General features: G+C 40.4%; 1 protein-coding gene across 10 annotated transcripts in view; it reads right to left on the bottom strand.

Moving 5' to 3' along the window:
• Nucleotides 1-16,818, bottom strand: part of PROM1 (prominin 1) — an 84,303-nt gene that overhangs the window by 7,228 nt on the left and 60,257 nt on the right. For 5 of the 10 annotated variants that reach the window (XM_034772186.1, XM_034772194.1, XM_034772188.1 and 2 more), the window contains 12 exons: nt 15,518-15,670; nt 14,099-14,222; nt 13,522-13,625; nt 12,995-13,079; nt 10,629-10,775; nt 10,246-10,317; nt 4,967-5,059; nt 3,922-3,939; nt 3,455-3,508; nt 853-933; nt 684-752; nt 27-119 (listed from right to left, as the gene is read on the bottom strand). In XM_034772186.1, coding sequence (XP_034628077.1) covers nt 27-119; nt 684-752; nt 853-933; nt 3,455-3,508; nt 3,922-3,939; nt 4,967-5,059; nt 10,246-10,317; nt 10,629-10,775; nt 12,995-13,079; nt 13,522-13,625; nt 14,099-14,222; nt 15,518-15,670 — 1,093 coding nt within the window. The remainder of the gene's footprint in view (nt 1-26; nt 120-683; nt 753-852; nt 934-3,454; nt 3,509-3,921; nt 3,940-4,966; nt 5,060-10,245; nt 10,318-10,628; nt 10,776-12,994; nt 13,080-13,521; nt 13,626-14,098; nt 14,223-15,517; nt 15,671-16,818) is intronic. The other 5 variants (XM_034772189.1, XM_034772190.1, XM_034772195.1 and 2 more) reach the window with 1 other exon arrangement.

Here is a 16,818-nt window from a genome sequence, read left to right as displayed (position 1 = left end):
TTTGAAAAATGGGAATTATTTCTTACCACAGAATCAATTACATAGCTGCATAAAAATATATCTACTGCAGTGTCTATCACGTTGGCAATAGGCTTGCATGCGGCTACCTCCATGGTAATCTACAACAGATTAAAAATATTGTTCAAGTCATTCATTAAAAAAAAAAAAAAAAAAAAACACACCAAACCCTGCAATACCCGGTACAAGCTTTATGTGTAATTTACTAAGAGCGTGTTCCCCTGTCCCTAAGCAAATTCCTGCAATATATTCTATCCTCAGAGCGCAAATCACACCTGAACAATTAACTTATTTTGCTCAATAAAATTATGCATTTATTTTTCCTTTCTTTAAGAAAAGGGTGAGCAAAAATATAAAACAAAGTCAGGCTCAGTGCAAGAAAAGTACAAATGGTATCTCGGCCATTTGCACTCTAGAGAAACATCACTGTAATTAGAACTGCATTTTGCACACTGCTATGCACTGAAACAACTCATTGCTTCCATTCTACTTTAAATATAATGAAACTCCATTTATAGTAAACACACTATAACAGTTTACACTTTTCCCCCGTTCTGAACACATGATAAAAAACACTTTAAACAGAATAAATCTTTCATTTTTAGATTCTTTACACGCTGTGTCGTATTTTATGGTAATTCTCTCAATGTAGTAAATGCACTTACCGACTCCTTGACCCACTCAACGTATTGCTCGAAGTAGCCTATTATCATATCCATGTACTTTTTGGTTTCCTAAAAAAATAAAAATAAACAAACAACCAACCAATCCCTCACATAAAACCTCTACTGCACCATAAATTCATTAAACTAATTTAAACAGAAGAAAGTTTACCTGGATGATAACCAGTGACGCATCGTTGCTTATGAGAAACTGAGCAGCATCAACAGCACTAATCACATTTCTTACTTTTACCTGAAAAAAAGACCATACATAAGATAGCTAAGACCTTTCCAAAGTTGCTATGACATTGGTACGCTGCGGGGGTATTGTATTTTTAGTCCTTTCTATAGATAAACAAATATCATTGCCCGAGAAAAATGTTTCTCTCAATATAGTGAGTGCAACAGTGGGTCCACAATATCCTGGCACCCCTAAGGCACAAGGATTCATTCTATACCAACATGGACCCCCCTCACTACTGCCAGAGGCAGGCAACTCTATAGTCAGGCAGCAGCCCTTGCTGTACTCTCTTTCATACTTCTAGATCAGGTTACCCTTCTTTTCTTTCCTTCCCTTATGAGTAGGGATTCTCTCATCTCCTCAGTCATTCCGTCACCACCTGGATCCCCACAATAATTTCTTATCTTTACCTATATAGTGCATGGCTAAGTCTTGCCTCAGAAAATAATTTCACACCCTGTATCATGGCAGAAGTATGCATGTGGAAGGGAAGTACAGGGTCAAACAATATCTCAGCTGTGGACTACAATGTAGACTGTTAATGTCCTTAAAACATTTTGCCCCCCCCCCCCTTTTTTTTTTAAACCTGACAGCTTTTCATTATAAAAGAATCACAATAGCTCCCCAATACACAGAAAGGATTATGTACTCATAGCCTTACGCTGTAGGTGAGTTTAAGAAAAGCTTCTAAGCTTCTGTTCCTTCCCCACAACAACCTCACGTTCTCACAAGCCCCTCTTACCTGCCCATCTAGGTACAAGTTCTGAATGGATTTCCTGCAGCTGGTTTGCTGCCATGCATGGGTGTAGAAGTGACAAGAAGAACTGAAGCAGGTAAGGTGACATAACTGCACTAGCGCTACTGGGGCTGGACTGTTGCTACAGGAGCCAAGAGAGGCTGGTGGTAACAGGGAAAGCTGCTGCCAGAAGGACTCTCCACCCTGTTGCTGATTCTCATGAGACTAGCAGAGCAGAAAGGCAGCTGCTCTCTTGGCTGTGCAAGCACTAGCTGCTATGGAGAAGGAAAGCAGGTGGGCTGCCTTAGGGAAGCCCTGTCAAGCTCAAGCTTCCTGCAGTTTGGCTGAGATTGCAAGAGTGAGTAAGGGGACAAGGTGGACACACTGTGCCAGAGGAAGAGACATCCAGCATTAACAAGACAGTGGACCTCATTTCATTAAGCATGTGTGTGGGCTAATTTTCATTAAGCATGTGTGTGGGCTAATTTTATTTTATTTTTTACATACAGACGGGTAAGGCAATCCCACCTCAATGGCTAAGAGTAAAAGCAAGGTGCTGAGTAACAGGAAAACCACAGCATGTAAAATTGTACTGAAATTATTTTACTAAGTGAGAATTAAAACTTTCCAATGGCCTGTTTAAAAAATAGCCACAAAGCGTCTTTTGATTTGTGGCTGCTTCCTGGGCACTGTAACTACCTAGATTAACAATAAAATCAATGACACTTTGCACATCAAGTGCTTTACAAGGGGAAATGAGAGAGATGAGGAAACCAAGGCACCTAGAGCTCTGTAGAATAGAGCCCAGAGCTTCAGACTCCTTGGTTCAGACTCAGACCAGCAAAGGGACTTGGACATTACAACACTGAGCATCACGATGCCTAACTATTTAGGTGCCTAGAAAAAATAGAATTCACGGGAACAACACTGATACATAAAGCCTGAGTTAGACCCCTTGGCTCCCTACACAACGCATGGGGAGCCATAGGTGCGTTAGACTGTGATCCACAAAGCCAGTGCACTAGGCAGGGTATTAACTAAGCTAGCCCGGGAAGGTGCCAGCCAGATGGTGAGTGGTAAGCCTGGTGCCCATCTCTGCTGGCAATCCATGAACCGGGGGAAAACAGGTGTTTTAGCTGCCTAAGTTGCATGTGGAGCCCAAAACAAAACAACTCCTTTACTGTTCCAGTTAATATTTAATTATTCGGTTGTTTAATGAGAGACTGAGGGAGCACCACCATCACAATAGCCTAGTGGCTAGGGCACTCACCTGACAAGAAGGTGAAGGGGGAACTTGAAGGGGGGGGGGGTGTCTCCTATATCCCAGGTGAGTTCCCTAACCACTGGTTTAAATGTTCTGAGGGAGGTCTCCTCCTCTTCCACACGGCTTTGTGTGAACTCACCAGAAGGGTCTCAGAGGCGACCTACCAGACGGGCCTCACACATGACACAGGCAGCCTAATGCCTGTTTTTCTGGGCTTGTGAACTGCTCTGAGGCTTAAGTGAGAGACAGCTGTCTGGACACCTACAGTGAGGCTGCACTGCACATGCCCAGAGGTAAAAATTTGGGAGCCACGTGAGTTTAGGTACCTACAGGATTGGGTGTCAGGCAAGCAGGAGTTTTATGGATCACAGTGGTGCCTAAAAATGTGACTTAGTTGCATTACACTCTCTTCCTGCCCCCGAAAAGTTAGCAAAATAAAAATGTTGCAAATGTTATGTCCTGTATGCTTGTGGTAGGATAGATTTAAAGTAAAAAAATAAAATACGTTCTTATTGACAGAAAGACTAACCTACCATAAATTCAGATGATGTCCTCTGCAGTAATCTAATGCTCTGATTTAAAGTGCTCTGGTTAAAAAAAAAGAAGGAAAAAAAAAAAGATTTTATACACGAAAGAATCCTCTTCCTTTAATACAATGTAGGTCTATAAGAACAAGTCACCTAGATAAATCAGAACCAATAATATATTTCAAACACATTAATATTAACAGATGCAAACTAGTTGCATTAGCTAAGAACTGATTACCTACTAATGAAACTAGTAGCCAGTGTGTGTAAGAGACTCTCAGAAGGAAACAATATTTTTCTTAAAGCATAGAGCAGCCACACTGTGTGCTAGAAGACTTCCAATATAACTAAAGTTTGCAGCAATAAGGCTGGATATCATTTATTTGGGGGGAGGGGTAAAGGAGAATAGTTAAAATTAAAGCTCATTGTGCACAGTATATTATTTTACAGTTCTGGAAAGGAAAATCACTTACCCTAGCTTTTACATATTTCTTGACAGTCAGTTTTGGAAAAAGAAAAAAGATGAGAATAATTAAGAGTTAATTAGAAGAGAAACAGTGAAGGATCAGCAGAATGAAACAGAGGACCTAATACTTCTCTATAAGAGAAACACAGGGACAAATATAGTTCTGTATGGAAATGTATGTATGAACTGCTAAATTAAGGCCCAGTCCTGTGAGGTACTGAAAGCCCCTTGGAAGATGTTGACCTCCTAGATTCCCAGTGATTTCAGACAGTTCCTCAGCACTTTCCAGGAGATGTTCATCACCTAACAGACCTGGGCCCTCAGACACTAAAATAGTATAAGCTGAAAAATTTAAGCAGAATATACAGAGAAAAACTGATATCTGGCGGAGTTGTGCTTTGCGCTTGCTTTTTAAATTTTTTTTTAATTAAAGAAAAGGGTGCCTGGCGAAACCTGTTAAAAGAAACATTTCCATATCCTTTGAAAGGTCAAGGAAGAAGATTTTTCTTTGGCTGTAAACATTACCCTGTGGGATTCCAACAGTACCAAACCCAGAAAGTAAAACTAAACCATTAAACAAATGTGAAAATTATAACTATCTTCTTTGCCCAACATGAATGTAGTGCAAAAAATGGAAAATAAAATGATGCAAAGTTAGAACTTGTGGAAGTTTTTTCTCCATCTTACTGTATTTCTATAAAATTGTACATGTAGAAGTGGAAAACAAAGGGGCAAAGAAAAGTTTGGTTTTCACAATATTATATAATACTAACAACAACGGTAATGAAATTGGTTAGTTAAAAATTTATCTGACTACCGTTTTAATTACATAAATATATATAAAACCTGTATTTAGACACAAAAATGAAGATGTGCATATTTTGGAAATATACAATACATAAAACTAAACCTAATATGGAATTTGCACAAAAGAAAAAAAGTCCTTAGCTGCACTGTAATTTGCTGATTTTCTAATCGGTAGTTTTGTAATATAGATCTATATTTTTAATATAACTATGTGTTCATAGTACAACACTTTTAAATAATTTTACCATAGCTTGCTCCAGTGGAACAACTTGTTGGTTATGAATCATTCGAATACTGTTTGCATGTCCTTTTAATGCATTTTCCAGTGCTCCTTTGGGCTGCAAATATAAACATAATAATTCAGTTTGCTGATCTGCCGTTTTTTTAAGTGATATTTTTCCAAAGCATCAAGAATATTTCAAGCAAAACAAGGAAATGTGTAGCAATCAAGAACATGTACATTCTGGTCATATTTTGCAAAGCAATATGATATGGCATTAGATATGCTACAGCACAGGGAAATCATCATAAAAATAGTAGAAATCTCAGTAAGTGAAACAAATGTGCAATTCTAATATAGTCAGAGAAATGTTAAAATACCTGTACAAATTCAATAGTATGAATTTTCACATAGTGCACGGAGTTAGCCATTTTTTTCTCAACATCAAAAGCACAGGATAACCTCACTATTTTTTGCTCTAATGTCTGAGAGGCTCATTAAGAATGATTGATCTTATTAAGGGAATGCTCCGGTTATTTATCCACTGTCTCTCAAAGTGCAATGGCGCCCTCCACTGGGATTATAATTTTCCTTTATAGATTAAACCAAAACATCTACATATGGGATTGGTACAGATTTAGGGACATCTAGTCTTTTGAACTATTTACAATGTTGAATGTAGCCAATTGATTTAAGGTATTTCCAATCAGAAATATTATAATCTTTGAGTGATTCTGGCTTGAGGAAGGAACATTTGTGCCTATGCTTTTTCCTGTTTAGTGGTTCTCTCTTAGCTAAAGTCAGGAAAATTAGAGCCTTTGCAGTCAATTTCTAGACACTGAAAAAAGGTCTTTCTACACTGCGATGAAAGACCCACAGCACAGTTGCAGCTGGCCCAGGTCAGCTTGCTGGGGCTGCGGTGTTATAAAATTGCAGTGTAGACATTTGGGCTCAGGCTGGAACCCAGACTCGGATGATCCGAGAGGGATGGCGTAGGATTGCGGTTCACTTAACAGATGGGTCTAACAACTATTAAGGCAAAACACTCAGCAAGTAGCGATCAATTACTTACTTCACCCTCCTTTTGTTACACGAACTTATTTATAACTTCTTGTTATCTTTCCTTATATATCATGCATTAGCTTCTTATTTCCATGTTAACTCTCCTCCCGTCAGTACAGGTTTAGTTTTAGTTCAGACCAGTCTTTTCTAGCTTTTTAGTTACTTTATCTTTTCTTTTCAAATACATGATTACTCTGCAATTTCTTACACACACACACACACACACACACACACACACACACACACACACACACACACACAGAGTTCTTCTTACACCTATGCTGTTAAATGTTATCAGAACAGACTTAATATCCACAGCAGGCTTCTGTCAGGCCTAAACATGCCCCTTTGCTCCCAATGTTCCCCACCGTGAAGCTTCAGAATCCTTTTTAAGGCTTAATTGAAGCCTATATTTAATATACATCTCTTCTCATTCCCAACTGCTTAACCAAGATCATTAACCTTCTAAATCAATGCAATTAGCACAACTACTAGTATGGCCTGCACACTTACAAAGCCCATTAATATCATGCATACCCACAGATGTTCCCCCAATAATATATACTAACTCCCACCATGGGGCATTTCCAAGTGCATCTATGTCACTTCGAATATTTAGACTCTCCTATCTTAAGGTCAACAAATGTTCTGGATGTTTACTCATTAAGGTCTGCACGTTTAAATGTGGTATGACTCAGCTTAACTCTATCAGTCTAGGGCAGCACCAATTAGGGGGGCATTAGCTGATACATTGTGGATCTCATTCTGGGGAACTGGAAAAAGTACCTTGACCCTATTCAGGTAACTCTTCTTGGAACCAAGCAGAACATTGGCCACTCATAGTATCATGTGGGTCACAGAACCCGGGTTCTAACCCAAACCAGAACATCTCCATTGCAATTTGATAGCCCCACAGCCTGAACCCTGAGATGCCTTGGTGCCATGGGTTTTTTAATCAGAGTAAATATACCAATACTGTGTTAACTAGTTCATCCAGTAAGTCACTCTTTCTGTCCCACCCAAATCTCAATCCTTTGACTAAAATGAGGAAGATGACAACAAGATCTCACTTTCCTCTCCCATGCTGGATGAATAGGCCTGAGAATATTTTTTTTAACTTTAGCCTGTTTTTCTGTTTTTCTCACTGCAGAGAGCAGAACAAGTGATTTTTTTTTAAATAGTTTATTTGTCAGCGGGACAAGTGGGAAAAGAGACAGGCCTGATCTTTCCATGCAGGCTGGTAGAACTGGAGTCCCTGCCAGTGAGCAGCAGCCACTTCTTGTACAGGGAGGTGATTCACATACATCTAAAGCTTTGTCCACACCACTGACAAGAACCATTGCTGAAAATGGGTGTCAGCAATGTGTGCAGCAGAACCAGTGCCAAACATGAGCAATGAGTAAGCATCGATAAGAAAACTATATTGTGCACCAGGTCAACTGCACCCATTGGCAGCAGATCTCTTTTATAATATAGCACAGATTCTGGGGCCATGTCTATCTAGGGACTTAGGAAGGAAAAGCAACCATCAAACGATTCCTGAAGGGGCTGGAGAACTCAAGGTACTCAGACAGCAGGAATAACAGAAGCAGAGCCATAAATAGTCCTAGAGCTCAACTGTCCTGGGGGAGACACTCCAGGATCTTAGATGGGACAGCTAACTGTGGACACACTGACAGAGTGAATCCGGAGGCCTGTAAAAAAAACAACCATTCGGGGGAAGCGATATAGGGAGGCAAAAACAGAAGACTCTGCAGATGCCAAATTGTTGTGGTGGCAGAGCAGATGGTGAATGAGTGGGAGTTAGGACCTGCCACATACACCACATCCTCATCGTTCCGTGAAATGTTCAGCCTCACATGGCACTAAGGGCTAATAAGCAGTCAGAAAACATTCTGCTCCTCAAGGGTGGCAGATTAATATGCAGACCTGCTGTTGGCAAGAGAGAGAGGTTAGCAAATGTAGTTTAGTTGAGCTCCTGAACTATAGTTGCCCAGATAAGTTAAGTCCCCATTTATAAAATCTCCCACAAACAAAACTATGTTGCCTTCCTCCAAATTTCACCCTTCACCCAAACATCCAGAGTTATCCGAAACAGACATTACATCCTTAGACGCTAGTGTCAATTTCAAAGCAGTCTAGCTTCCTTGCACTGATTCTAACATGTTATGCTGTCCCATCAATGATCTCATCCATTACACTAATCAGCATCACCAAAATACACACAGAGGAAAAACTTTCACAATGACAAGTAATGCGTTTAACTACTATATACTTTACATCACATTATCTGACTTGATCTTTTCTCTGCTTATTAGGCACCCTCCCCCCCCCAGAAAAAAAAACAAATAAAGATAACGTCACAGAACATCTTCTATTTTATGGATGGATGTGGAATCTACCATTCAAGAACCCCGATCATGAGCAATTCCAGAGAAAAGAGTGTTGGAAGGCTCTGACTGAGGGACTTGGGAGCATGTTGGAGGTGTCCCGCTTTAGCTCACAGAAAATTGCCTGTGTAGTCATTCTGTTGGAATGCAATTCTTTGGCTGTTAAATAAATAATGAATGCATTGTCATAGCTTTAATGAAGATAAATACAGGAGCCTTGTGCTTATGGAAGCTGTACAAACAGAAGAGATTACACGTATTTTAGTTGCTTCTATGTAACATCTTCTGGGGGAAGCCATTCATCTCCTAAATTTTGCATAAAAAGAGTTCAGTTAAGGCAACATTGTTTTAAAGAGGAAGTGAATAAAGGAACAATGAGAGCTAGAGTCACTGGAAAGTCAATGGAAATCTCAGAGTACAATGAAGAATCACATTACTGTCATGTAATCAGAGTTGTAAACTCAAACCTAGTGTGAAGCCATTCCCATCAACCCTTGAACTTTGTCCACTTTCTTGTTCTAACTTGATCTTGCCATTACCAAAATACAAAACAAATCCTAACAGTTACCAGGGCTGGATGAAGTCAGTATTGACCTGTGTTTAAGGCGCTTGAAGTCGTGCGATAACAGAAGAATCTCTGCTTTCATTAAAAAGGTCTCTTGCTCTCATGATTACAGAGAAAAGCTGAAAATAAACAGTGTAACCAAACCACTGATATCTGCCGGAATGTGCAGAAAGCCTGAATCAACAGCTACGAAAGCTTTGACCTGCACTATACATCTTAATCGGGTGTTAACTCCAAAACCCCAATGCTGGGGGTCCCTGTCTAAACAGAGAATGTGTGATAAGAAGAGAAGAGTGCAGCAGGCCTGGCCCATGCACCCAACAAGCTCCCAACAAGCTGGAATAAGTATTTGGGGCACTATGTTGCTACTCCTGCCTGTCTTGGGGAAGAAGGAGCTCCTGTTACTACCCCGGGATGGGCAAAGGGGTCCCATGCCACTGTCTCTTTGCAAGGAGGAGAACCCCCTGTCACTGTACAGGGGCATACATATGGTAGGGCCATGATATGTAGGGCACCTGATTGCCTTGCTTTGGCCCTGACTGTAATGCTTGCTGGCTATTTTATTTTCATATTTTTTTTTAAAAAGAAACTATGTATGAAAATATAAAACCAAATGTGCAATATTAGCCTACAAAGCTGTGCCAGTTCTTCCCCAGATTAATTTGCTTGTATGCTGTATCCACACCTCCTACCCACTTTCAACTGTAAGCCCTTCAGGGCAGGTACCATCTCTTTTGTGTGTTTGTACAGTGCCTAGCACAATGAAGCCTCAGTCTCAGCTAGGGCCTTCAGGAGCTAACATTTATATAACTATTCACTAAAAACATCCACTACATAATAACTGGACAATGCATTCAAACGGCCTTTCCCCACCATGATTTGGGTCAGTTTTCTCGTTAAGCTGTGATAATAAAATATAAACAGTGCTTATCTGAAATACTGTAATGGAGTTTGCAGGACTTGCCAATGTCTTTTTAAAAAAGCAGCAATAAATATTACTATAAATGAAAACCAAGACAACAGAGGCAGAAATGATGTGTGGGGGGATATACAGAAAAGGGGTAAAATGAAACACTATGTGAGAGTTACATATATATCTCCACATACCACATGGCAGGGTATGTGCATGTGTGTGAGAGAGGAGCAATGACTTTGTTCACATATGAAATCCAGACGGGTGGATATTTACTGTGACAAAATGCTGATTAAACTACGAATGTCAGAAAGCAGAACAACCTTTAGCAGTGAACAGCCATCAGTTCTATATTCTTTGCAAATAAAACTCACCAACTGGTCTGCTCTTGCTTCCAAGTCATTAGCAAATGATAAAAGATCCACTTTGGTAACACTTTTATTGATCTAAACAAGATACAAGCAACATTTTTATTGTCATTACTACTGCATTTACATTTACTTTAAAATTATGGCACTGCCATTACATAAACATAGCTCTTTCCCTAAATACTAAGTTATTTATGGACCTAATCCTAAAAAGCTTTCTTATTCAAGTGTTTTTAACCAACTTATTGTGTCCCTTAAAAGCCCCCCCCTCCACACACACACACGCGGAACCAGCCTTTAATCTGTTTTGCCCGTTAAGCAAACATATGCTGCTATATTTTCTTCCAGATGTGCATGACCTCCCAGATTTGAGGTTACCATTATCTTACCTCTGTCAAATATGCTGCAAAGTTTATTCCATCTATTCCTGAAGAACTGAAATCCAGAAGGTTCCGCTTTCCGATTTCATCCAGCAAAACGATATTGCTAAGATTTACATTAATATGTTCAATTTTCAGTGATACATCTTCTGTATACTGAGGAAAAAAGACGAGAAGCAGTTCTCATTGAGTCCATATTCTTCCTGTGATAAGGCACTTCCCACTTGAAAGCACTTGCTCCTGTTGATTTATCACTCATGTCACTTAACCCACATAAAAATTCAGTGATCAAATTCTGCTCCCAGCTAGACCAGTGGAAGTCAAATTAATCTGGACATATAGTAGGTCTGATTCTTCCTTTCCCTTCCCTTCCCATACTCTCAATTTGCAATGTCCTAACCTGTCTCTACATCCTTTCGGCTCCTCTACAGATTATTCTATTTCCATGACCTATTTCGATGTGCTTCCCTCAGGAGGGTCCAATTTCCATCCAGAACAGATACTGGGATAAAATGCAGGAAATGTGTTTCTTCAGATAAAGCTGTCTTAAAATGGCCAGGCTATGCCATAGACTGTATGATTGCTAGAGCCCTGTGTTCTCTAGATCTTTTTATCATCAACCCTGACAGAAATTCTGTACCACAATTGGGTAAAAGGATCACCAACTGACCAGAAAAGATCCTCTAACAATTTATCAAGATAACAGAAAGGCCCCAGCCTACTACGTAATGAAAGACAAGTACTATATTGATTTGTGCCGTCCAACAGACAGGGCATTGGACTGGGATGCAGGAGATCAGAATTCTATTCCAAGTTTGCCACTGGATTGCTGAGAGACCTTGGGCAAGTCATTTCATGTCTTTGTGGGTACGTCTATACTTACCTCCGGGTCCGGCGGTAAGCAATCGATCTTCTGGGATCAATCCTGGAAGTGCTCACCGTCGACGTCGGTACTCCTGCTCCGTGAGAGGAGTACGCTGAGTTGATGGGGGAGCCTGCCTGCCGCGTGTGGACCCGCGGTAAGTTCGAACTAAGATACTTCGACTTCAGCTACGTTATTCACGTAGCTGAAGTTGCGCATCTTAGTTCGAAGTGGGGGGTTAGTGTGGACCAGCCCTAAGCCTTCATTTCCTCTTCATCCTCTGTCTTGTCTATTGTTTGTATACTCTTTGGGGCAGGGACGGTCTCTTACTATTTGTAGGCTCAATGCCTATCATAATGGGACATTGATCTTAGTTGGGGCCTCTAGAAGCTACTGCAATACAAATTAGTACACCTGATGACTAGTAATGATATCCAATTAACCTAGGCCAATTCTAGAAATCAAGTTGGGAGAAATCATTTTTTTCCTCTCTCAAATAATACAAGTTTTATCATGGGTTGTGGGGTGCATATAGGACAGCAATTCATCTCTTTGGCCAACTTTAATTCTGGTTCCTGCCAAACTGAACATGTCAGTATAGAGGCTTGCCATATGAAGAGAGAGACCGTATATTGTCTTCAACTAATAAGAATTCTCAGCATCTCCTGGAGAATGCTAGACTTTGAGGTCTTTATGTACGTAAAATAAAAAATCATGTCAGAGCTTAAGGCCGGAAGGGACTACCAGATCATCTAATCTGACCTCTGGTATATCACAAGCCATGAACACCTCCAGCAATGTTATGACTTATAAATAAGGCTATGATTTAGTCACAGAGGTCACGGAATCCGTGACTTCCAAAGACCTCTGACATCAGCCCTGGCAGCTGGGAGCTGCAGGGTCCCACAGCCTCCCGCAGTGTCAGGGAGCTATAAGCTTCCTGCGGCTGTTGGTGGCAAGGACACCACCACTGGTCGCGGGGGGATTTCCATGGCTCCCCGTGCTGGGCACGGGGACCCCAGCAGCTCCCCACCACTGGGGGGGAAGGGGAGGGGAGAGGAAGGGGCCCTGGAACTCCCAGACAACCAGCATCTGTCCAGCGCCTTCCTGTTTTATCATGGGTAGTTTTAGTAAAAGTCAGGGACCGGCCACTTGCTTCTGTGAATTTTTCTTTATTTCCTGTGACCTGTCCATGACTTTTACTAAAAATATCTGTGACAAACTCTCAGCTTTATAAATAAGTAAGTAATCCCATGCATAGAGCTCTCCATGCCCATGAAGACCCTGAATGGAAGAATTCTACAAAGTTATTTACTAAAAATAAGACACTTTCTCCCATCTTAATGAGGTTTGACTGTTAGAGAATATAGGAATGGATAACCCCACCCCCTACCCCCCAAAACCACCAGTACTGTAATGTGTTCAATAACACCTGAAAAAGTTAGCTGACAACTGCAATGTCCCTCCACACACTTCAAAATTAGGATCACAATCACAAACTTCCTTTACTTACCATACTAATGTTTAGAAACTCATTGATATTGAAGAGATTTTCTAGGTGAAGTGTGGTATAAATTCCTTTGTTTTCTTTGCAGTCACTATGAAAATAAATGATGTATATATCAATTTGAAAACCAACCTTGGTGCTATTTTTTTTAAATGATTAACAATGCCAGCACATTTTAGGTTAGTCAATTTTTACAGCGTTCTAGCCATATCTTTTGGATGTCAGGCTATAGGCAGGACAGTATTTAACAATTTGCTTAGTTTTAAAGATTCTTTGATGCTGTAAAATACACAAAACAGCTTTTCTCAAGGACAGCTGCTTTTGTTCGGTTGTATTATACTAAGACTACCTATAATAACTGGTTTATATGTGGGTCACTCACTTTTGCTAGTGATTCCCCAGGAAATTACGGGGTCACCGTATATAGGCAATTTTTGATGCTGGAAATCTAGAATATGGAAATTGCTGGTTTTTGAAGACAAAAAGGAATGCATGGTAACAGCTGTAAATCCTGGCCAAGATATTTTTAATACCTGTAAACTTTTTCGAAGGTCAAATTAATTTCTGGATTTTTAAGCACGATGGCAGAAAGGTAGTTTCTCCAATGTCGATTCAGTAAGTAGGGAGTATCCAAAACCTAGAACAAAGTGCACTGAAGTTATTTATCATAATTCTACATTTCTAAATTCCTGCCTGCATCTCTTTATGTGAGCCTTCAACGCACACATACGCCTCCCCCTCAGAGATCATCTGCTGATGGAAAAAGAAGCAGATACACAAGACCCAAGGATCTTTCAGGAGCAGAAAGTGAAAAGTGTAGCTCCACATGTTATCATGGGCTGCTGAGCTGCAGGAATTACCTCCAGGGTAGGCACACAGTATTTGCATTGCCATTCTCGGTTGAATCTGCAACTGAGAATGGCAGAGGATGAGCCTCTCCATCAGAGTGGACACTAATAGCCCCATATTATCATGACTGATGTGAGTCATCAAAAATGCCAAATCAGCACAAAAAATTACAAACATCTTAAAGACTTGTGGGTTTGGGGTGGGTTTTTTTTTTTTTTTGGTTGGTTGGTTGGTTAATATTTTGAATATGAACAACTTCACCTTAAACAAAGTCCTGTCTTCAAAGGGTTCACAGACCAGCTTTTCTATATTTCCACCTGTAACGAAGGTGATGACCACGATGATCATCAGCACCCAGGAGAAAAGGAAACTGAATCCTACTCCACTGAAAAAGGTAAAAAAGAAAAAAAAAAAATCTAGTGAGAGTTTAAGAACACTGAAGTGCATGCAGTAGAGAAGCCAAAATTCAGTAACTGTAGCAATTAACAAGAAGAGGCAAAGACTGTTCCCAGTAGTGCTGCATCAGAGGTCCCCAAATTATGGGACATGCAGAGGAATGTTCAGGGGGGTGCAGTGCAGCAGTTTGGGCTAGCCCCTCCGGGGGGTGGGAAGGGCTCACTCCCCCTCCCCCATCTCCCCCACTGCTCCTCCCCTCCAGGCCTGGCTCCGCTCCCAGACCCACCTCCACCCCCCTTACGCCTGTCCGCATCCCCCACCCAGAAGCTGCGGCTCTGCTCCTGGTCCTGAAAGGAGGGGGGCGCAACTCTCAAAAGTTTGGGGACCACTGAATTTGTGGCAAGCTGGGGTATAAATCTATATCACACTAGCCTGCTGTGCACTACCTGGCTGCATGGAGTCTGCTGTGTGCAGACTTAGTTTACCCCACTTTGAAATGGGAGTAGAATAAAGCACACTAGGGATCAGAGTCTGAGACACAAACAGGCTGGCTCATTTCTTAGGTTGGAAGTGGAGCATATTGCCTCTGTCAAGGGTGAGCGCATCGCCTTTAAAAAAAATTTTTTTAAATGAAGCCTCTAGTCTTCAAGAGTGGTTGTGCAAGTTCCAGCTCTCCTCAGCAAGAAGGATGGATTAAACCCAGTGCTAGGATCCCTAAGGATCATTATCACCCACAGAAAAAAAAGCCCTCTGCGATCAGATAGAAATAGGCCATATTCCCCTATTCTTCTGATGCAGCAGATCTAATCTCTCTCTCTTTGGGAGCCCACTCCACATTTAAAAATGTGTTCCATACATATTATTTTTAGAAGAAAACTACAGATTCCCTTTATAGTCTAAATAATTTGACGTGTCCCAATTTTGCCATTCCCAAATTGGTTTAAATGGACGTTTGTTAGTTACAATGCTCTCACTATAAGAGATTAACATGGTTTATCTTCTCACATGATCCTCTAGTAAAGACATTACTGTATATTAATGCCAACCTAACATTTTTTAAAGCTCCCAAGGCTAGACCTTGCTTCTAGAGGCACTTCGTTTCCAAACATTTAACCTGTATTTTCATCTTAAAATCTATTTTTCCTCCCTCAGTTGGCCAGCGTATATATTTACCCGGGTAATAAAGCCACTGCTCTTCAAAATATACTTTCCACAATACAGTATATAACTTCAAGAGATGTTTGTGTAATATTTAACTTATATTTGTTAAAAATAAAAACTCACGCCATAAGGAAATTGCCGCCAGTGTTTGAGATACAGCCTCTGGTTGTTGGAGAAGCATGTTTATCATAACCACAAGTACCACATAATAGTCCAAGATAGTAAAAGACCAGGATCAGAATCACCATGCAGCAGAGAATTAGACAACCCAACCATCTAATGAATCAATATAGACAGTTACAGGATTAATATGTATGGCACACCACAGTCCAAAAGTCAATCATGAATATTAAAGAAGAAATATCAAAGAGATTAGAGGGTAAAAATATTATGCAGGGTGACCAATAATTCAGAAGAGACCCATCTCAAATGGGTTATAAATGGAGCTGTGCAAAAATCAACTAAAAATCTGAGAATGTGGATTTGTTATAGAATTTCCCATTGCTCTTGTAAAGTTTACTTGTCTGAAAATACACACATACTACTTCATATCTGAATGTTGAAAGCGACAAGAAGTCCTGTGGCACCTTATAGACTAACAGACGTATTGGAGCATCAGCTTTAGTGGGTGAATACCCACTTCATCAGATGCATGTAGTGGAAATTTCCAGAGGCAGGTATAAATATGCAGACAAGAATCAGTCTAGAGATATTTATACCTGCCTCTGGAAATTTCCACTACATGCATCTGACGAAGTGGGTATTCACCCATGAAAGCTTATGCTCCAATACATCTGTTAGCCTTAAAGGTGCCACAGGACTCTGTCGCTTTTTACAGATCCAGACTAATATGGCTACCCCTCTGATACTATCTGAATGTTGTAGAACAATGCTGTTTTCAGATTGTTGGGGTTAAAACCTATGTAAAGATACATTGCAAAGTGCAAAATTGTGCATTGCTGCAATTACAAAAGCACACAGTTAAATGGCATATAATTAGGGTACTGCAAGATTAACCCTAATTCCTACCAAAGTATTCTTTCCTTTTTACTCATGACAACAGAGTAATTCTGCTCAACCTACCTACATACATAGAATTTATCCAACACTACTCCACTCTAACACCTTCCATGCCTCTCTCCATCCTTCCTTTCATTTACTCTGATTATTTCTCTCCTTCTCCCTTCAGCTAATTCCCTCCCATCTCCCCTTCTTTCTCACTCTTGTCCTACAAGACATTGGATGCAATAAAATAAAATATACCAAAACAAAAATAAAAATTTCACAGCTAACCAAAAAGCAAACTGTGGAACTAACATGATATTTGCAAACCATCGCACTGCTTGTATGTTACATCCCTTATGCCCACTCTTTGTCTTGTCTAAGTAGACTAAGTTCTTCAGGGCAGAAACTGTCTCTTATTT

The sequence above is a fragment of the Trachemys scripta genome, chromosome 5 (assembly GCF_013100865.1).
Source record: "Trachemys scripta elegans isolate TJP31775 chromosome 5, CAS_Tse_1.0, whole genome shotgun sequence".
Lineage (NCBI taxonomy): Eukaryota > Metazoa > Chordata > Testudines > Emydidae > Trachemys > Trachemys scripta.
The sequence above is the reverse complement of the archived record's forward strand: the minus strand, read 5'-3'. Positions and strand labels throughout refer to the sequence as shown.